Raw genomic sequence first — 23,774 nt, 5'->3', positions numbered from 1 at the left:
TGACTAAGATTTGGATCCTGAACAACAAGAGACTAATTAAGAGATTACCTCTTCTGCTTCGTCAGTTTCGAGTAGAGGTTAACCATATTTTTTTTCTTCTATGTTTTTTTTTTGTTTAATTTTCAAAGGCATTCTCATAGCCCCTATTGGGTATTTTAAGTAAACGTGCAAGAAATGTAACCTTCAAACTTTAATTGCTTTCATTAAATGATAAATTTTAATATTGCTTATTTTACTATTATTGAGTTATACACTCGAAATCTCTGATAGGAATTTGGGCTTTTACATGCGACACCTCGTAAGAATTTTTTTAATGATAAAAAGCTATATTAATTTTACCTATAAATATTGTATAACAAATCTCTCTATGGGGAGGCAATTTCATCATTTATATCTATGATGCTACCTAAGGTTAAATCTCCTTCACTTTTTCATAAGACAACCACATCCCAAGCAATAAACTAAATACCCCTATCCCATGGATCACTATCCTAAAGAAGACTTCTAATTAGGCTTTTTTATTTGCCGTTCTTATTAGAATCTTCATCAAATACATGTAAAATACATGGAAGGCATTCACAATAGACTTAATTAAAATTAATCTCTCCAATAGATAAAAATATAGCTTTTCATGAGGAAAATCTCTTTCTAACTAATCGAAAGTCAACAAATTAGTTTTTTTACGAGAATAGTTTTTTTTAACTTGTCAAAAAATTATCAGCCAAGTTGACAAGGCTTTTAGATTAATACTAAATGATAACCTCAAATAAGTGCAAGAAAATGCTCCAATATGGTATTCTTTCTTTCTAGCAACATCTAATACCCGAGAATTATATACCCCAAACCCAATAAAATAATTTTTTTAAAATTTATGCTTAAGCCTAATCCTGCCTCCAAAAATACTTCAAGGTCCTATTTGCACTTAGATCACACCTACATTATCCCTATAAAATGTTATAATTTCATAATTAAACTACAAATATTATTCTATTTTTCTTGACTTTTATCTTTATCTCACTCACCAATACCCCTTTATAGTCTTAGACATAAGACAAGATAATCCTATCAATACTAAGTTGAAAATGAACAAGAATAAAAGATCATCTTATGTAACCACTCTATCTATTAGAAATTGATTTGATCACTAAATATGAGGTCTTACTACTGACACACATTATCATATCTATCTTCTCAATTTAATTCAAAAATTTTATTTTTTTTTCTATTATAAAATTGAGAAAATTTTAATCAATTGAATTATAAGTCTTTTGGAATCAGCTTAAACATAAAAACTACCTTAATTCTTCTTTCTCATCAACTTAACAAGTTCCAGAGATTTTAGTACAAGGTCACTAATTACCTAATTATTAAAAAATAAATTGAGATCTTGTTACTAATAACCCTATCATTCTTCTAAGTGTATTTTCTAAATCTTAACTAAAATTTTATACACAACTCTAAGGATATTGGTATAAAGTCCTTTATTGATCCTAGATTTTCTACTTTTCGTATCATGCTAGAAACAAGACATTGGGAACTTTGAAAATTTTTAGTATGAAAATACTTTGGAAATATCATCATCATTTTTCTTTCAAGATCTCCCAATTACTAGCATAAAAATAAGATTAAGCTCATAGGGTTTGGTGCTTTATCGCCATTCTGTTGATTAATAGTTATACATGCCTCTTTATTTTTACTCAAACTCTTGATTAGTACTTATACATGCATCCTTTTTACTAAATGATTTCTCTAACTCATTTGCAGAAGAAGGTGAAAACAACTTAAAGTTTGCATCTCCTATTAACAGTACACACCTACTTTTACTCTTAGAATGTTCCTTAAAAATACCTCTCCATCTTTAACACATAGGGTCCTAAGTCATTGAGTTCGCACCTAAACAAAAAAAAAAGCCCCTCTATTTACTTTCTTTTTAATATTTAACATTTAATGGAAAAAAATGTTCTTATAATCACTTTTTTTATTTTTATCATTTCATTGTAGTTTTTCTCCTAACACATACTCTCCTACACTCAAATTAGTTCCCATAGGTCCTTTATTTCTATCCTCCAATAAAATATATTCTTGAAGCTTGATGATCCCTTGAAGTTCCAACGGGATTTGTCCAATTTTATTTTATACTAATTCAATGGTTTCCTCTTGCCAAATTACCATATCCCTCTTAAGCTTGTGTGATTTTTTCTGTTACCTTGAATATTGTAATGTTTTTATTTTTCATCCATAAAGACCCTCGAAGAGCTAACTTTGCAATTGCATTGAATATAAGAAACAACTGAAGTCCCAAACTCTCATCATTATTTCAGACCCCCTTACCAGACAATGATCTACAAGGGAATCAACAATGCTAAATTGTATAAGATCAAGAAATTTTGATAACTATTATGTACTAACTAAAACGTATCTAACCTACTAAAAGAGGAAGATTTCTTTCCACTGTTTTAAGTAAAAACCTCGTTTGAACATGAGCATATCTATGTATTATCATTTTTATACTAAAATTGATATTGTACTGTTAAAATATAACAACTAAATAAAAAAAATGACAATAAAATAACCAACTAAATGAAAGTTAAACTTCAAACAACTCTTGAAGTATGATCTACAAATAGCTAAACCACCTAAAAAATTCAAATTAAATCCATGCAATTATGGATCAAACTAAAACCTTTTATTTAAAATATCTTTTACTTTTAATCATGCACGTCATTGATTTGTTAACCAACATGAACATGAATTTACGTGATATGCTTCAACTTTCTTGTGTAAAATAATGCATGGACATCTATTGATTGATTTTCATTAATTTTCAACGATGTAAAAAAATATATATAAATGGGAAATTATGAAATGTCTCTTGGGGCACAACATCTAAGTTTGACCTTTTTGGATTCGTAAATCCATTTAAATCAAACCATCTAGTTAAACAAATAGTGATTTACTATAATTATGAATCTTTTTGTCTGTTTTTTTTTTTCAATATTAAAAAAAAAATGTACAAAAATATCCTCTCTCTTTTTTCATTTTAATTTAGTAAAAATTATTTTGTTTATATAAAATTAAAGCTAGAGATTTGGTTTCAAACTTATTTTTCCATATTTTGCTTTTACATTAAGATAAATTGCACAAGTTTTAGTGAGCTTTGAGCTTAACTCTAATTAGGTCTCTCTTGTTTTTAAAAATAACCAAGTGTTCATTTGAATATTTTGAAATAGTTTTAGATATTTTAGGTAATTAATACATATTTTAAGTATTCATTTATGAAATTTTTGTGCGCAATTTTATAAAAATGTAAAATACTAGTCATATGTATAAGGAGATTGTGTTTAAAGATTTAGATATCCAAGTGCATGATGTATAAGTAAATAGAATAACAACTAGTTAAAAACTTTTAGAAGAACGAAAATATGCCGAAAACAAAAATAAAATTTATAAGACATTAAAATCATTTTGAATTAATACCCGTTCTTGTTAGGTTGCTCCTTTGATTTTCATTCCATTTTATTGTTCTACAAAACCACTTTCATGGCACTGAATTTCAAAACACATAAATTTTCTTTTAGAAGAATGTAAAATATAATGTTCATAAAAATAACAGAAAGGAAAAGCTTTTGCTTTATTTAGAAATGTCATTACATCTGAAAAGAACACTCCCTTGAGGTGATACTCCTATCACCTCCATCTTTACTGATCTCCCCATCACAAACTTTGTTTTTACCTATAAACATTTACAAATAACCCAATTTCTCAAAGAAAAAATCCAAAAAGAAAAACAATAACACATAAATTTCTTCCTTGCTTTTATTTTTTTATTTTTTTTGTTGTATTTGAAACCCAATATTTTATCTCATCAATCTTTGGAGCCTTGGACGCTCAATTGCCCTTGCTTTATGAGATATGTGTCTTTAACAATTGGGACACATCTCAAGACATCCTCCACCTAATTTGCAACACATGAAAACAAAAGAGATATCACAAAAATTAAAAAGAAAAAAGTAAAATTTGAGTAACTTTTTTATTTGGGCTTCTCAAAGTTTTTACTTTTACCCTCTTCCTTCCTGTCCTTTTTTAACTCCAACACTCGGGGGTTAGTGAATGGTCTCTTTTTGGGTCCCTGCAATAATTATAGACCAAATGATGGGTTTGGACCCATCTCATTGCTCTGTGTTGTTGCCGGCTCAACCCACCAGACCGAAATGGGGAGGCCGAGACCGGACGACACCAAGCCGGGGAATAGGCTGAGCAACCTCCAGCTTTGAAATTAGTAAATCTTGCAACAAATGGTTGGTATCTGTAATCAGCTTTGTATTTTCCATCTTCAGTTGCCCAAGATGAAGCATCCCATATCGAACCATAAACCCACATTGGTCTCAAAGGGAATGTTGCTGCACTTTTTCTAGGGTACCTCCTTATGGGCACATCGTCTACTAAGAATCTGTCAAAATACAAATGAATTTGGTGAAAAAAGTAAAAAAAAAAAAAAGGTAAAAAAGGAAGATTGATACATACATATATATATATATATATTTAATCCAGTAAGGAAAACAATGAAACATATGATAATATATGTATTAGGTGATACGATTAGTTAATGGGTAGCAAGAATTGAAGTAAATAAATAGTAGTGGCACAGTAAAATTCAGTCTACTCAGTTACTTTTTTTTTTGAAATATTGTGTTATTGTCATAAAAAAAAAGGGTTCAACTTCCACATGTGATCTGGACTTCTCTTTATTATTTATATTCTTATAAAGTCCATAACTTTAGAGGGATGGTGTAATTTGCAAGGTCATGTGATTGTATGATTATAGAAATGCAGAACAATAATTACTCAAGTCCCAAATAATATCACTATTCATACCCAAAAAGTAAAAGCCACATAAAAATCCAAGAATAGAAGTATTACTTTTCAGACATAATTGTTGTACCATCATTTCTTTCTTTTATTCCAAGAAGTAAAGATGAGTTTTTTATATACTTCCCAGCCATACAAGAATTACCCATATAAAAAAAATGCTGTAAAAATTTGAATAAAATAAGAAGAGTTAACATATGTCCCTTTGTATTCTAATGTGATTCAGTCAAAGATTAAATATATACACTTTACAACTTACATGATTTCTTTTGGACTCCAAAGAATGGCATAATGGTGGAAATTTTGAGTTGGATCAAACCATAAATGAAACTTCATCTCTCTCCCAATAATTTTTCCATCTCCACTTCCTCTTATATACACATTGGTCTGTAAAGTATATGGCTTCCCAAATGTTGTTCCTAGAAATTCAATGTCAACTTCATCATGGAATCCTGGATGTGCTTCATTGTTTGAAAGCTGTCCCACATATAATTAAAGATCCTTTGTTAATTTAATTAATTGATTAATTAAAGATCATTTCTTATTGTAAATCTCAAAGTTAAAAAAACTAATGTACGAGAGTGATTTCCAATTAAGCTAGAAAAATATAGGTGAAGTTCATTTTTCTTACATAGAAGGCTGTTATAACTCCTGCAGTATAACCAGGCTGAAGCTTGATGGATGCGCCAAAATATCCTGATCGAAAAGGACGAACCGACTTGAACCCACTTCCTGTTATCAAAAACCCATTAATAAAATGAAAGAAACTGACATACCCAGAAAAGAAATTTACTATATATATACATGTATGTGTGTGTGTGTACATATATATATATATGTATAAGATGAAGTAGTTAAACCTGAGGAGCTATCAAGCCAGATTGTCAATGCGTTTTGATCCATTCTCTGATGTTGGGGACCCCAGAGATTTCTATAACCATTGTAAAAACTCATAGACCTAAACTTAGTACTTGGCCAATATCCAGGTGGAGGAGGCCAATCAGCATTTGTAGATGCAAAGAAAACTAGAAGAACAACAAGAGAAAGAAGGAGAGCCATGAGCAGAGTACTGAGATATGAACAAGAAGAGGAAAAAGAAGAAGAAGAAGAAGAAGTGATATAGGGAAAGAGTAGGAGACAAGGTGTATATGGAGAAAGATTGTGGCAGTACAGTTTTTATTAATAAGAAAATTATAGTGGGCCTTTTGGATGTGGGGAGTTTTGAAGTATGGTGATGAAGAATTTGATTAGCAGGAACTTCAGTACACTCAAAACCCATCAACTCTCTCATATATATCTGTTCATACATATATATATATATATATATATATATATAGAAGAAGACAGTGCCATTAAGGGTTTTATCAGGCACTTAATGGTTGAGTTACAATACACCAAAAGATTACTATTAGTACTTTCATATACATAGTGTATATAACATATAAATGTTTTTTTTTTTATATATTTTTCTCAATCACAACTACCTTCTTTCACTATGCTTAATGAGGAAACCTGTTTGGTCTTGGGGTTGCATGATTGGAAAGCTAAGAAATAGGAGAGAGAAACAGGAAAAGAGTAAATGAGTGTCTCTCTCTATTTCTGTGTTTGATCAATATTGTTGAGTAACTTTTTCTGATAGTAGCAATAAGGCTTAGCTTCCTGATTAATTGATTAGAATTTGAAAATTAATTTCAATTTGAGAGTCTAATAGAATGATTTGTTCACTTTGTTAAAATATGTTAAATCACTTTACTCGTTTTTGGTCTTTTTTTAAACGTGTGTGTGTGTGTGTATATATATATATATATATATTAAGAGTAGTTTCTGATTGTGTAAAGGAAGCCAAATCGGACAACAAACATTGGTAATTAGTATATAAAGTTGGATTAACGTTAAATTCGTTTTAAAAAATGTTAAAAAGGAATTAACTTCAAACTAATCTTAAATATAATTTATAATTCAAATGTTAAATATACGTATGTATAACTTTGTTATCCATCTACTTTTAGTGGGTTGAAAATTTGTTTATACATACATACATACATACATACATATATATGTAGGTATGTATTGTATGGGAATTAGCTGTCTCAGTCTTTAAGGCGAAGCATTGTTGAATTAACCCCATAACTTTTTCTTTTTTCCCTTCTGAGTTCACCATTACGTTTTTCTTTTCAGTTCCCTGCTATGGAGCATGATTGTGGGTCAATTTCTTTTTCTTTTTTAATTATTATAATTATGAATATATATACATATATATATTATATATGTATAATGAATCAAACATCTGAGAGCCATTAAATAGAGTGGGTCAAGGGGCATCCAAAATGGGGCCATATGTTGGATTTGATTATTAGGCATTGTTTATTGATTCGTAAATTTGGAATATTATAAGCATGCTCATCCATTGATTGAATAAACCAAATTAGTATAATTCATATTAATGCACCTCCATCATTTTTTTTTATTATTTTCTTCTATTTTAATAATCTTATTTATTCAATTAATTAGTTAAATAGTATTATTATTACATTGATTTTAGTTCAAGTTTAATTTTTATAGAATAAAAATAAGGAATAAATTTAGACATTTTAATTACATATATATATATATATATACCCAATTTAAGTTATTACTTGATAAATAAAAATATAAATTTTTCGCTATTACTAAATTTAAAATATAAATATAATTATTTTAATTATAAATTTATTATATAGATTATGATTAACGTCTATTTATTCAATAATTAAAAATAAAAAGTTAAATGGTATGGAAGTTTAAATTACAAGTATTTTAATCAATAATTCTATTTTCTAAAAAGTATAATTAGCTTAATAAATCTTTGAACCTAAATTACTTAAATGTAAAATATATATTCACTAATATAAATTAAGGGTATAATAACATTTACTTTAATTATTCTTATTTTTCAAACATAAATTAAAAATAAAAAAAAAAACCATTTGTTTTGATGGGTAGAAATAAAATTTAAAAAAAAAAAATGTTCTTGTTCTTAGATTCTCTTTGTTGATATCATACTTCTATAACACTAAATCATAATTAACACCCATGTATAAATACACAATTAATAATTTTATTTATCTATATTTATGCAATTTTATTTATCTATATTTATGAAAATTATAGGTTTGAAATTCTATAATATTATACTATCAAACCTTTGGACTTTGGGCAGTCACCATTATTATACTGTCCAATCGATTGATAAAAATATAACGTTCAATTTCTTTTGTCTAATCTACTTGACATGAAAAGACTGAATTTGGTTATAATTAAGCTTACAAAACCCCCCAATTAATTATGAAAAAAAAGAAAAAGAAAAAGAAAAAGAAATGAATTTTAGTAAAATTAACCCTTTTTGTTTGTGGGTGCTTATGGTCTCATTGTTCTCCACAAGTTGAATTATCACTCATCGCTTTAATTTCATGTTTTTATTAAATTCAAAAAATAGTGTGGAATTTTCATTTATATTGATTAAAAGGACATTGAAATTATAGTAAATTAATAAAAAAACTAAATATATGTTGTATTTAATGTGAAATTAAAATATATTATTTTTTAATTAAAAACAATGAACTTTACAACATATTCTTTTAATTTCATATATATATATATATATATATCATGTAAATTTGACTTTTAATGTTTTATATAGAACTCTTATCATCTTTTTCAGTTCAAATAAAGTGAATTTGTAATCGAATTTTATATAAATTTTAGATTTATTCATATTAAAGATGAAAAAAATTATGAGACTAAAAAAGAAATAAATCAAAATGTTAAAAGTAAAATAAATCTGAGTGTTAAGATGAAATAATTCAGATTGTTAGAAAAAGAAACAAAGCATGGTATTAAAGATAAAATAAATCAAGTTCAAAAGAAAAATTATATCTCTTGTAATTAATTACCTAGTTCTTTTTCCATCATAAAGAACCTATAATATAAAATTTTAATATTCAATTAAATACATATCAATCATAAAATTATTCTTAACATGATATTAAACTTTTATGTTAAGAAATCCATAAATTTTTTAACAAACTCTATTTCGCCTTCACTGTAAAAATAAAAAACTTAAAAGGTGCTAGCCTTCAAAGTCGGTCACCATCCTCCTGCTGCTGATCATTACAAGATCGGTCAGCTTAACCACCAATCAACCTTTGTAACCGACCCTAGAAATAGCCCTACTCTTTGTATCCACCATCTAGCCTATGTACACCTCCCGGTTTGACTAGAACCAGTTGTTGCTCTCTACAATCGATAGTCACTATTAGTAGTAGTAAGTTCTGACTCTTGATGCACTCCTCTCTATCTAGTTATGCGCCCAACAACTATCCACAAGCATGCACCATTGCGCACAACTTTCTTTATCACATTCATTATGACCGGGCGCAAATAACTCCATGCAATCATGTGTTTTGGATAAAATCCTTCCGCTAGTTTTTTTCTTTTTGACATTAATTATCATTGTAACACCCAATAAAATATTTTAATTTTTTTTTCTTAATATATTTATTTATTTAATTAATTTAATTTAATTTAATTTATTTTAATTTAATAAAAAAATGAGTAAAATTTGTTAAGGATTAATTTAAAAATAATTTTAGAGAAAACAGGTAAAAATTTAGGTTTTAGGAGTATTTTTAAAAGAAAAATTAGAAAACGGAGGTCAAAACGTAATTTATAAAAGTTACACCACGTCAGATACCCGGTCAGCAGCCCCGACCAACCAGGACGCGCCAGGTGGCAGAGGCGCTTACGCGAGAGGCCACGTGGGCAATCCGTATACGCGCAATCGAATGACTGAGATCCGTTCCCACGTGCACGGACAACTCAGATTAAAAACGCGCACGGACGACCCAGATTACATTGCGCACGGACGGTTCAGATTGAATCACGTACAGACAGTCTAGATTGAATTGCGATGAACGGCCCAGATTCATTCCCTATTTAATCACGATTAGACGGTACAGATCAAAAGCGATGGACGGCCCAGATCAAAAGCAGATGGGTATAAATAACCCCATGCGCACCCAAACCTTAACCCTAGCCGCCAGAGCCCCTCGCTGGAGAAGACAACCCAGCCGTTGGGGAGCCGACCGCCGCCACCCACAGCCGTACCGGAGCAATTTTCGACCGCCAAACAAGGTCAAAATTTCTCCTCTTGCACGAAATTCAATTCAAACTCACCCATGGCCAAATTAGAGTAAAAGAATCGGCCAATTGGCCGAAAAATACCGCCGCCGCAGGGTGTTTCAGAAAATGCGTTCGATGAGGTCCTTCCCAATTCCCGTTCGATGTGATTTTTCCACTGTTGTGATCACCGTTTCCTTCTCTACAGGTTGATCAGAGCAAAACACCCAACCGCAACGTGAGCCAGAGGAGTTGCTGCACCGGAGAGCCCCACCGCCGGTGAGCTTCAGTTTTCTACGTTTTTTCGGCCCACCGAGGGCCCTAAGTGTGTTTTCTTGTAGGAACCGATGCAAATTTAACTGAATTCGGCTTAAAACAGCCGAAAAATAGCCAATCCGAGGCGGATCGCCGGTGCGGTCGGCGGCGCCGTCGCTGGAGCACAGCAGAGACGCCGTACCAGATTTTTGAAATTGGCTGAGTAGGCCCTAGGTCTGATTTTTGGGTTATTTGGGACATTTGTAGATACCGTGAGCGCGTTTCAGTTCCTGAAAAAAAATTCAGGGAACCTAGGGACCGCTCGTAGGCGCAGTAAGTCATTTAGCTTTTCGGTGTCAAATCAAGTAAGGATCCCTCACCCTATTTCTTATCATGGAATTGAAGTTTGAATAAATGATAATACTGTATTTTGTACAAATTAAATAGATATGTATAATTAATTACAAATTGCTAATGGAGCCCGAACCAGACATTATTCTCTGCAATTCCTGTTTGTTATTTTACAGCTTAAATACATTATGGTATCTGGTTTATCTATTCTATGATTTTAAATACATGTATCACTGCTTACTTGACCACTGTGTGATTTTGATATTTAAGATATGATTGTATTACCGGGTGCATGTTCATTGTTATGTGATTGTGTTTGATTTGGTAACAGAGACTTAGGAAAAACAGAAAAGGGGTGTGATGTAATAAACAGATAAGATGACAGCCTCACTAGATATCTTGGGAGATGGTGGACGGACCAGGTTCATAGGAAACCTTACTGTGAACATTGTCTCATACCGGACGGGGTATGGAGACTTGGTAATTTGGTCCTCATACCAAATGGGGTATGGGGACAACCTGCTTCATCCTCATACCGGACGGGGTATGGGGGCGGCTATATAATTAAGACTATTAAGGAAAAGGGTTCACGTGTAGTGGGGACACCCCTATGGATTCCCATAGATACTAGTAGGCTGGTTAAACGAGTAACGGTTATGAGTTCGTCTATTGTTAATGGATATGGATTTATAATACGTACCGTGATGGTTGATTATACATGAAATTATGATCTGTATGATATTATTGTCTTTATAGGTTGTCTTCATGAATTCCCCAATTGTAAGAAAAAAGGTAAATTGTTTTATTTTAGATAAATGTATTAGTTTAAATCTACTGTTCCATTGGTTGTTTTGATTTTCTACCAACTTTTGCTTCTGTGACGGTGATGTAGTGTGATGTTCTTACTGGGCTAGTGTAGCTCATTCCTTATTTAACTATTTCAAATCAAGAGGACTTGATTTCCGAGCCCGATCCGCAAAAAGACTGCGAGTAAATACTAGATACCTTATATTTTATTTTGTTTTTCTCATTTCTCGTGTTTCTTTCAGATAATTTATTCCGTGATATTTGTTTAGTACTTTTAAGTTATTGTGTAAGGGATGTAAACCTTAACTTTTTATTTCACTTCTGCACTTAATTAATATATATTTCCTTTTGGATTTCCGGGGTCGTTACAATCATGCAATTATTAAATGATGTTGGAGGTAACATCTTAACATACTAGAGCATATTTCTATTTAAAAAATTCCATCTATAAGTTTTAATTAATTTAAACTGTGAAAAGATTCACATACAAAGACTATTTGAGCTAGTCTCAATTATTTCATACCACCCTAAAAGGAAAACAGAAGCTCAAACATCTTTTAAGTACTAGACCAAATCTTAGAGATCTTAATTTGATGCTTGTGATGAAGAAGATTCCTTGAACATGATATCACTATAGAATTCCATAATTTTATAAATAAGTAAAATTTTAATGTTCATTCCGACAATAAAGATGGTGTGGGATATAATTAGCGAAATTTATTCCAAAGTTAAGGAGGCTGCCAAATTTGTTATATAACAGTCAAGATATGGTCTACGAAATAAAGATATAGGTCAATAAATAAATATTTTAATATGTTAAAAAACTGATAGAAGAAACTGGACTAATACCACAACTTGACCATTGATTGTAACAGAGGTGTAGCCCATCCCAAAAAGTTTGTGGAAAAAGACCATGCGTATCAATTTTTGGCAAGACTGAAGCTGAAATATGATCAAGTACAAATCTAGATATTGGGAAATGATAAAATTATATCACTCAATGAGGTAATTTCATTGTAATGTTAAAAGAAAGTAGTTAAATGCCATTACAAGTAAGGGAAACATTAAGTTTACTCCTATCTTATAAAATATACAACATGTTCCTAAATAATGCACTAATCTTGTGTTAGTAAAAAAAATATCACAAGACTTGAATTGCAAAGTAAAATTTCGTTCTTTTTACTGTAACTTTTAGGATTAGCAATTCGAGAAGAATGATTAGACATGCTGATACCAAATAAGGAATTTACTATTTAGATACATTTGAGAGAACTTTTTCAGTCATTACCACCAATACCATACACAAAATTTGTTTCTACGATAAAAGAGTTAAGACACCCATCATTCTTTATTTTCAAGGTTATATTTCCTTTATTGTTTACAAATTCAAAATATGAAAATTTATATTGCAATATCCGAAAATTTGCAAAATATAAACATGTAACATTTTTTATTAGTAATAAAAGAAGTTCAATTATATTTTCATTAATTTATAGTGATATTTGATGAACATACACACATAATATTTCTGGGGCCTAATGATTTGTGTTATTTATTGATTATTGCACTAGAGTTGTCTAGTTATTTTTACAAAGGTCAAATTTGATGATAAAAACTCAATTTGAAACATCCATAAACAAATTTCATACCAACAATGCCAATGATTTTTTCAGTTGCACATTTTTATCATTCTTCAACCAAGAAGAAATTCTTCATGAATTATTATATGCACTCCACAACATAATGGGTTAGTAAAACGCAAGAATAGTCACCTTTACTATACAGCTCAAAACTGTCACCACAAAAAAAAAAAGTTTAAAATCTACTAAAAAATTCATTACCATAAGAGAACATTCATAACACACTCGAAAATTCATCATTATAAGAAAGTCCTCAAAATCCTTCCTCTCAAAAGATCATACCAAACCTTAAATTTTCTCAGGTGAATATAAAGAAGAAGACGTCGAGTATTGAGACAAAGCCAATATAAAAATCTAAACTTGATCATGGAATTGAGATAAATCCCAAAAAATTTATAAAGTTATATGATAATGATATACATATTGTTTATTCTTATTGGCAGTACTTCACATATAGAAAACTCAGACATTTCACCTCATATTCACCATCATACACTTAAGGATCTTTTACTAGAAGAGACACCATTTGAAGATTCCAGATAATGTTGGAAAAATTGTTTTAGTCCATTATATCAACCTAATTTTACTAAGATTAACACATGCCCATAAGTTAGTTTTTACATAAATTCTAATTCTTCATCAGCATTATGGATTATACTACAACAACATTAACCAAACAAATTACTTAATTTTCTTAAATGGCATTACTCATCCCATCCTCCAATCCTCTTGCAACAATTCCAACAACAATATTTTACATAGGCACTCCACGACAGCCAACTGAACATTCTAGCAAGATAAACATCTAGCCTACTAAGATCATGCCTAATAGCAATTAAATTATAAAAAAATGGAAGCTTTGTCTGTTCCTTCTAAATGTTTATACAAATGACTATATAAATTGTCATAATAGGTACTTAGATCTATTTTACTAAGATTAACACATGCCCATAAGTTAGTTTTTACATAAATTCTAATTCTTCATCAGCATTATGGATTATACTACAACAACATTAACCAAACAAATTACTTAATTTTCTTAAATGGCATTGCTCATCCCCTCCTCCAATCCTCTTGCACAAATTCCAACAACAATATTTTACATAGGCACTCCACGACAGCCAACTGAACATTCTAGCAAGATAAACATCTAGCCTACTAAGATCATGCCTAATAGCAATTAATAAAAATTATAAAAAAATGGAAGCTTTATCTATTCCTTCTAAATGTTTATACAAACGACTATATAAATTGTCATAATAGGTACTTAGATCTATAAACCAATAAAGTAGGACAATTGTAAAAAGGATCTTAAAGTAATCACATATTTTTATATCAAGTTTATAAGTAGTTACACCTATCAACTTGTTTTCCTGTTTAATGAGATGTTTCTCCAAGATTGAAGTCAAAATGAATAGTTATCGTCTTAAGTTAGTTGTGAGAGGAAATTCTACAAGTTACTTGCAAGTAAGATATATAATGGCCTAGTCTTAAGCCTCAACAATTAGTATACATATGAACAAGGAGAAGGCTCATAAACTATAGTAATCTTACCTGCCAAGCTTTTAAGCATATATATACCTATGAAAGTTAAAAAATTTATGGCATCTTTAATCATGAAACACATTGAAAAACTGCAACTAAGTATTCACTACTTATACAACAAGCATTAGCCTATTAGGTATAGAGTTTCTACCTCCCTTGACATTATTGATTGCTCTTTTTTGCTCTTTAAGCTATTCATGTTGTAACGACCCAAACTTTCATATGGAGTCCTGACTGCATACACATTTAAACGATGAAAGAACCTAAAAATGCAACCTCGTGCAATAATTTAAAATAGAAATTACATCCCTTGTCTCTTTAAATTAAATACTTAAAATCCATGAGGTTGGTCTAACATCCAAAATAAATAATCATAAGTCTTACTAAATCAAGATAGATAGATCTACTAGGATTCCCCTTCACTGCTTAGGAACAGAATCTTGGGTGTTTTGATTTGAAAAAAAAAATGATAAATAAGGTGAGGTAACGAGCTCAGTAAGTGGGTAAGCACCATCAAATAATAAAATAACCTCATTTAAGTTTGTATAAAACATAAAATATTTGACGGGAGATATTTTTAAGTACTTTTTATTCTTTCATTAAAAATATATGGTGTTGAGATTTTACTTATCAGTTAGATCTACTTATCATCTTATTTATAAATTCATTACCATCTATTTCGAATTTCTCCCATAATGAACAATTATAATTTACTTGCTAATAAGGCATTTGGAAGCATACTTAGTAATGTATTTTTTCATACCATTCTACTAAAATTGAGGTCTTAAATTCTGATACATTTTAGTACTACCAGATGGATGACGAATTTAAAGTAATGAGCCTCAATCAAAATGCCTTTTTTTAGTTTATCATTATTAGAAACACACACCCTGTCATGAAATCTGAGCAACCCATCATCAGACACTCTCAACTCTGGCTTCAAACCCTGCTCTGTGTCCTTCTTAATGACCAATAATGTGGAGTCAGTCAACTGGGCATCTCTGATATGTTAAAGTATTGCAGGTTGGACATTTAAATTGGTCAAATAAACACCTTCAGCCGAATCATGAAATTGAATTTCTTATACAGCCTCTAACAACTTCCACTCAGAAACCATCATGCAAGCCAATATACCTATATTCTTCCTGCTAAGTGCATTAGCTACTACGTTACCCTTGCCTAAATGATACAAAATCTTACAATCATAATCTTTTAGGAGTTTTATCCATCAGTTCTAGCGTATATTGAGATCATTCTAAGTGAAAATATATTTTAGACTTTTATGGTCCGTATAAATTTTGAATATCTCATCATACAAATAATGACGCTAGAGTTTTAAAACGTAGACAATTGCAATGAGCTCCAAGTTATGAGTGAGGTAATTTCATTCATGTGTCTTCAGTTTTCTAGACCCATAAGTTATGACTCATCCATGTTGCATAATTACACATCTCAATCGTTGATAAGAAACATAATTGCATATTATATATCCACCAATTCTATTCGGTAGAACCAACACAAGTGTAGTGGTCAACCGTGCCTTGAGCTTTATGAAACTTCTTTCACATGTTTCGTCCCATTCAAATTTGACATCCTTCTTTGTAAGTCTAGTAAGAAGAGCTACAATCTCGAAAAATCTCTTAACAAATTTACGGCAATAACCAGCTAATCTTAAAAATCTTCTTATATCTTTGACTGTAGTAGGTTGTTCTCAATTTAACATGGTCTCTATTTTACGGGGATCCATTAACACACATCTTTTGATATTATATGTCCTGGAAAGGTAACCTGATTGAGCCAAAAATTATACTTAACTTTGCATATAACTTCTTTTTTCTGAGAACCTGTAAAACTTGAGCCAGATGTGAAGCATGTTCCTCCTTGCTCTTAGAGTAGACCAAGATGTTATCGATGAAGATTATAATAAATTGATTTAAAAACGGTCCGAAGAGCCTATTCATCATGTCCATGAAGACTGCAGGTGCATTAGTCAACTCAAACAGCATGACAATAAATTCATAATGCCCAAACCTAGTCTAAAAAATTATCTTCGGAATGTCTTTAGCTTTTATCTTTATCTGATGATACCTCGAATGTAGGTCAATCTTAGAAAAGACTCATGCACCTTGTAATTGGTCAAAAAAATCATCAATTTTGAGGAAACAGTACTTATTCTTGACTGTAACTCTATTTAGCTCCCTGTAATCTATGCACAATCTCAATGTCCCATAATTCGCAAATATGACTGGAGCACCCCAATGGAATATACTATACCATATGAAATCTTCATTTAAAAGTTCTTACTTTCCCAACTCCTTTATTTTAATTTAGTTCATCCTGTATGGGGCAGATGAAATCGGTTGAGCACTTAACTGAAGATCAATGGTGAATTTTACTACTAGATCTATAAGCAATCCTTGTAGATCATCAGGGAAGACATCTAAGAATTCCTTGACTACTAGAATTTCTTGGATATCAGTTCATTTACTTTTCTTACCTAATACATATTAAGATTGCTAAATCACATCACATAAATTAAAATCAATAAATTATTTTCTTTACACAAATAATTGAAAAGGAAGGAAACGGAAAGTTATTAGCATGAAAATGACACCTTATTAGGAATATTGAATACAAGCTTCTTATGGTAGTAGTCAACGTTAACATGATATGCTGTTAACTAGTTCATTCATAATATCACATCAAAATTCCTAATATATAATAATATCAAATCTACTTCAAATTCTTTGTTTGCAATCTCTATAACACATGATGTACACAATATATTGGTTGTTAGATTACCACTTGCAGGCGTGGATACTACTAAAAAAAATCAACAAACATAAAAGAAACATTTAAATTCTGCGCAAATGTAGGTGAAACAAAAGAATGAGTAGATCTAGGATCAATTAAAACATGTGTTATGTGTTTACTAATAGAGTATGTACCCTGAATCACATCAGGAGCAACTTCAGCATCTTGCGCAGTGATGGGATAGACTCAGCCTTGTATTACTAGTTTAGGTTGCTCTTTGGCTTGAGAATAATCGTGGATCCGATGTTGTGTACTTCCATACTTGAAGCAGCCATTGTTGAGTTAGTAGCAAAGGGTATTACCATGATTCTTGCCACAATGAACACAATTCTGACCTTTTCTGACTAGTAGAGACTGTAGTGGAACAGATGGAGCTATCCTAGTCTCTTATTCTGTCGGGCCTGACTTGGGAGTGGCTTTTTGTAGGGGACTGGAGGCTTGAAACTAGTTGTTACTGGTGTAGAGGTCCTAATAGTACTTTCAATGAGTTGCATTTTGACCAAGACCTTCTGATAGGTACAAAGCTTAAGTACTACCAATGGGTTCATAATATCTGGACGGAGACCCCACTAAAATCTTCAGGCCATCTTTCCTTCATCAAACATAATCTCAGGAGATTAACAGCTAAGCTCTGTGAATCTTCTTGCATAATTAGTAACTGAGACGCTTCCTTGGGTAAGCTGCGCAAATTCTATCTCCTTCTGATGATGAATGTGATCAAGGAAGTGTTCGACATTAAATGTCTCTACGAAGTGTTCCCATGTGATGGGCGTGGGCAAAGTAATTTGTTTAACTTCCCACCAACACTCTGCCTCTCCCTCAAATATAAAGGTGGCTAGGATAACCTTTTATTCATTACTCATCTCCAAAACTCTAAATGACTTCTTTGGCCACTTTTTAGCCTCATAGAAAGTCGATGCTCCTGCAAATGAGACTGGATTCAGTCTTTTGTACCTCTCAATATAACTTGGATACATCGTTAGTGGAACTGGGCCTTGTTGAGGTAGAGGTGGAGGATCTGAAAAATCTCACCTTGCAAGAATCAAGGGAGGATCAAAAAAGTCTCTCCACCAAGTTTTAGAGATGATCAACATCTTCTCGATTTGATTCTACCTGAGAAGATCTATTTATAGGGGTTCGTCCTCACCTCATTTTTATTTGCCTACATCACCAAATAAAAATTTTAAGATTTACTCTTTTGAAACTCGATTCTCAACTATAGCCTTATCTTTAAGCCTCATGTGCAAGGGATTGTTCCAAAGAACATGGGCTCTAATACCAATTGTAACGACCTGAACTCTCAATATACAACAAGTATTAACCTATTAGATATAAAATTTTTACCTCCCTTGACATTGTCAATTGCTTTCTTTTGCTTTTTAAGCTATTCATATTATAATGACCTAAACTCTCATATGAAATCCTGACCACATACACACTATAAATGATGAAAGAACCTAAAAATGTAACCTCGCGCAATAATTTAAAATAGAAATTACATCCCTTGCTCTTTAAATTAAATATTTAAAATCCATGAGGTTGGTCTAACATCCGAAATAAATACTTGTAATAAATAAAATAAATAATCATAAGTCTTATTAAAGCAAGATAAATAGATCTACTAAGATTCCTTTTCACTGCTCAGAAGCTGAATCTTGGGTGTTTTGATCTGAAAAAAAAATGATAAATAGGATGAGTTAACGAGCTCAGTAAGTGGGTAAGCACTATCAAATAATAGAATAACCTCATTTAAGTTTGTATAAAACATAAAACGTCTGATGGGAGAGATTTTTAAGTACTTTTCATTATTTTCTTAAAAATACATGGTGTCAAGATTTTACTTATCAGTTAGATCTACTTGTCATCTTATCCATGAATTCATTACCATCTATTTCAAATTTCTCCCATAACGAACAATTATAATTCTAATTCACTTTTCGCTATCCCTATGGTTCAAACACACTGTAATTCCTCACTAATTTATTGTTTACATTATTCACATATTACAATTTGTTCTTCACTCATTATGACACTACATGTCACTACATCATATTGCAATTATTCTTATCATTCGCCTTTTAAGGTCCTAAACACTTCACTGAACATTACATCTCAACTGCGTTCTATACCATATTCTTTATACTTAGTTCTAAGATTATTTTTATTTATGTATTTGTTTTATTAACAAATAGTTTCATCGTGCGATGTCGTTTCCGCCGGCATCAATGAGAGCACTAAGAATCTCCTCCACCATGTGGATATATCACACTACTTTGTCACTTTTACTTTTCTAATGCACCCGAACTCGGAACAATTATGCATTGAGCATCACTTATTACTTTCTACATACACCTGAACATAGAACGGATCTGTATAGGACTTCCCAACCACGTCTGGCTTACGCTATATCCATGGGTAGGGTTCACCATACTTTACTTGCTAAATTGGCTACGCACATACACTCCCCTTGTTGATACCGATTAAATGGATTTTTAAGTCTTTTAGTATTCTTTCTCACTTTTATTTCTTCCTTATTAAGGTTGCTACTCTAGGATCAATTTACTCCTAAAGTTTACCACTAACTTCTTGTTTTGCCTTTCCTAACTTGATCTTCTTTATTCTCAGTATCTCTAATCTAATTCAAATCTGCTATGTTACTCAAATATTTTTAACTATACTCACTAACCATATTTAAATCCCCTAATTCATACTTAATTTTTATTATCATATTTAGTCATTACTCTAATTACATTGTAAATTTATTTTCTTCTAAACACATCTCCTTTTAACATTCATTCCTAATTTAATTTAAAATATAATAAAGCGATAAAATAATACAAAAAACCTTAAGAAAAATGCATAATAAAACATAGAAAATATAAAGAATAATTTTAACATAACATCAAAAGAATTTATAAATTAGAGTGGAAGGTCCCGTCGGCATCTTGCACCAATTTGTTAATTCAGATAAAACATACATATTTTTTTAAATACCCTTATTTAATCCCTTAAACAAAATTAATCTACCATTGAGGATATGAACACACTTACCTAATTTTCTCTTGTAGATCTACTTCACAGAAGGGTTCTCAAATGCCAAATTTAACCTGTTAGAGTGAATTTTGCTTTGGGTCAACGATGAACTCAACGTTCAACTCTTCTAACGTTCATGCTAATAATTAATTTAATTTCTAAGTATCTACTTGATCTATCGATCAAATTAGTTCCGCTGGATTAATTTAAACCATATAGAATTCAATTGAGTCAAATCATGTTCAAGGTTTTAGGATTTGAAAACTCACTACGAGTAACTACTAGGAAATCGTGCCGCTGCACGCCTCTACACGTTCTCACCAGAGCGTACACGCGTCGCCGCTAGAAATTGCCATGCATCACTGCTACCTGACCGGTAATTGCCATGAAATCAATGCACGTGACCAGATCTGCTTACTTTCTCTCTCGCACATAGATTCTTGATGTTAGATTGCCTTAAGCCAACACTGTGTGTGTAGATTGGCATTCCTTCTTCAACAGAACCGCTGCACACACGTCTTTTTTCCTCGAATAGTTCAACCAGTCGTTGGTTTTTCTTTTTGGCTCAAACGAGCACAGGCAAAGCTGCCTTGACTTTCACTCGTTCTCATTGCAATGTACCTCACACAAGTCAGATCTGTTACGACCTCCTTTTCTCTCTCTTTCTATGAATAGCTCCCTTTCTCTCTCTTCGCACAGCTTTTTTTCTCTCTTTTTTTCTCATATAACTCTCCCCCTTCCTTCAACTCCTTCTATTTTTATAACAGGAAAGGGAGACTCCTGCACGCCCCTTCTTTTCGTCGTGCATCTCTCTTCTCCATCTTCTTCCACCAGAGGTGTGTACGCCTCTGACTTTGTTTTTTTTCTTTACATCCTAAATGGCGCCGTTTGGGGTTTTCCAAAATGACATCGTTTTAGTCTATTACACACGTAACTTGTCATTTTCCTCATTTATTTGCACAAAAATCTTCATTATTGGGATGTTAAATTAGTCATGCCTAGTAATATATATCTTTTACTTACGATGAATGAAATATGTGCACCATCAACAAGATTATCCAGTGCTTTTCAAATGATAGTCTTTTTTATGTTAAACTTTTGTAGAGAACTAGCCACAATCAAGGCAGTTAGAGGTCTATTTTACTATTTAAAGAACATGAATTGTGAATTCCTATCAAAGAAACTAAAGGATAAATAATAGATAAATAAAATATGCGTGTTCTTTTCATGAGGGCTAAGAGAACCATGCTACCCTCACAGCCTATAAGATTTAGTAGAAAATAAATAATAATCCTATAGGAATGAAAGCCTACTGTCAAGTGAATTAAACATTTGAATGAAGTTAAGACTTAAATATGCAGGTTAACCATTTACTAGTTCATAATTTAAAACTGATTTGTCATGAATCAAACAAACCCAACTCGTTCAGATTAGTTTCCCTATAATTATTACTTAGATTAATTATTAGTTTGTTAAATTTTAAAATTGGTTTATTTGTCGCTAATTAGTTGATTAATTAGTTGTTAGTGGTGATGTACATATAAAGAGACACTATGTACATATTAATACTCAATTAATGAGAAGTATGCTTTTTACCCTGTAACATAATATAAGAGTGAATTTGAAGTCTCAACACACTTTAAGAATAATTTCTTCTTTCATATTTTCAATCTTCATTCATTCTCTTTCCTTCTTCCTTTCTCTCTATATCTTCCCAATGAAAACATTAAGATCCTTTATGAGTTTCTTCTCTACCATAAGATTTTTATTTTTCCCTCTCATTAAACATCTGATTATTTGTCAATTTTTGTTCTTGATCAATGGGTTATAAGAACTCTTGTTAGAATAGCCCAGTTCTCGATTATTTAGCCATAACAGCTAGTGAACTAATATGGATCAAATGATTGCTTCATGGTTTTTAGATTAATATTTCACAACTTGCATTGGTCTTTTGTGATAGTCAAATTATCATTTGCATAACTTTCAATCCAATGTTTTATGAACTAACTAAATGCATTGAGATTAATTATTATTTTGTCTAAAATCAATTTATCGCATGACACATCAAACTTCTTCTTGTTCGTACTCACCATCAACTAATAGGTATTTTCACCAAACCTTTATCTTTCTCAGGACATGCTTCATTTACTAACCAAAATGAGAATCAAAAACACTTTTACTCCCTCTTGAGGGGGAGGATTAGTTAGATTAATTATAGTTAGAAATTAGTTGTTAAATTGTTTGAATTGTTGTTAATTGGTTGATTAATTAGTTGTTAGTGGTATGTATATATAAAGACATATTATGTGCATATTAGCATTCAATTAATAAGAATTAAGCCTCTTAACCCGGTAATAATAATTCCTAGATCAAGTAGCAATTAAGGTTTTTTAACATAAACCATTAGTTTTAAGAAAATACAAGGAACAATATTATAAAAGTTGTAGTAAGTTGGATAATTTTTTAAGAGTTGCAGTGAAGTCTCATGTAATAATCAAATGCAAGGAAGTTTTATTATGCGATACATAACTGAAATTATTAGTTTTATTTAGCACAAAATTCTATAAAGTGAAAAGCTAAACTCATTAAAAGCCTAGTTAACGGTTCTCTCTTTCACGAAGTTGAGCACAATAGCTATAACTTTAAAATTAAAAAAAAAAAAGAAATAGAATATATTAGGTGTTGGTTGTAAATGTTATATTCATTCTAAGCTTATCATTTAAAAGAAACCCTAAAAATAGTTCTTACCATTAACTCTACATCAAGAAGGAGAAGTTTCAAAATTAAGAAGAAAATTATTTATTCATATGGTAGAACATAGAAGAGAGAATTAATCAAACATAAAGAGATAGATCATACAAGAGCTTAACCTCCATAGTATCGGATTTGGGAGCCATAGAGTCAAAAAATGTGCAGGAAAAATTTTAAAATTTTCTTTTTGTTTCCTCGATTTGTGTGGTTTTATAAGATAAACATCTAGCACACAACTCAGTTACTCAAGGAAGAAAGAATCGAGAGTTGTTTGGAAACAAAAATATCTAACGGGCAGGCTTCAAAAGAAAATGACAACACTCTTTTATTGAAGAAGAATGAGGGATTCCGCTATGTAAAGAAGAATAAGAGACTTAGCTAGTGCTAAAGGAATGAAGAATGAGGCTAGGCCGCCACCATTGAAGAAAAATGAAGATAATCGGAAAAAGTATGAGTTTGCACATAGACTTTAATTTGAAAGAGCAATAGGAAATGGGCCGATAGTATAAATAAATTTTTTACATTTAAAAATTAAAGTTTATCAAAATAAAC

General features: G+C 31.1%; 1 protein-coding gene across 3 annotated transcripts; it reads right to left on the bottom strand.

The window, feature by feature from the left end:
• Positions 1 to 3,607: 3,607 nt before the first annotated feature.
• On the bottom strand, positions 3,608 to 6,154 carry XTH32 (xyloglucan endotransglucosylase/hydrolase 32). 3 transcript variants are annotated; one of them, XM_022037015.2, is made up of 5 exons: positions 5,730 to 6,154; positions 5,501 to 5,601; positions 5,129 to 5,346; positions 4,063 to 4,450; positions 3,608 to 3,955 (listed from the first exon to the last, which is right to left on the bottom strand). In XM_022037015.2, exons 1-4 carry the CDS (start codon positions 5,926 to 5,928, stop codon positions 4,084 to 4,086), a joined length of 885 nt encoding a protein of 294 aa, XP_021892707.1. In that variant the 5' UTR covers positions 5,929 to 6,154; the 3' UTR covers positions 3,608 to 3,955; positions 4,063 to 4,083. The 3 variants fall into 3 exon arrangements, with proteins under 3 accessions (XP_021892707.1, XP_021892706.1, XP_021892705.1); XM_022037014.2 differs by having other exon boundaries at positions 4,057 to 4,450; positions 5,730 to 6,153; XM_022037013.2 differs by having other exon boundaries at positions 3,608 to 4,450; positions 5,730 to 6,153.
• Between the last annotated feature and the right edge of the window lie 17,620 nt (positions 6,155 to 23,774).

Source organism: Carica papaya, chromosome 8 (assembly GCF_054855325.1).
Source record: "Carica papaya isolate Zhongbai chromosome 8, ASM5485532v1, whole genome shotgun sequence".
Lineage (NCBI taxonomy): Eukaryota > Viridiplantae > Streptophyta > Magnoliopsida > Brassicales > Caricaceae > Carica > Carica papaya.
The sequence above is the reverse complement of the archived record's forward strand: the minus strand, read 5'-3'. Positions and strand labels throughout refer to the sequence as shown.

Excerpts from the sequence above, each read along its gene's own strand:
- XTH32 (XM_022037015.2), bottom strand. The coding sequence starts at position 5,928 with ATGGCTCTCCTTCTTTCTCTTGTTGTTCTTCTAGTTTTCTTTGCATCT. Across the intron at positions 5,602-5,729 it reads CTGGCTTGATAGCTCCTCAG|GAAGTGGGTTCAAGTCGGTT; the intron begins GTTTAACTACTT and ends TTTTGATAACAG. Across the intron at positions 4,451-5,128 it reads TGGAGTCCAAAAGAAATCAT|ATTCTTAGTAGACGATGTGC; the intron begins GTAAGTTGTAAA and ends GTATTTTGACAG.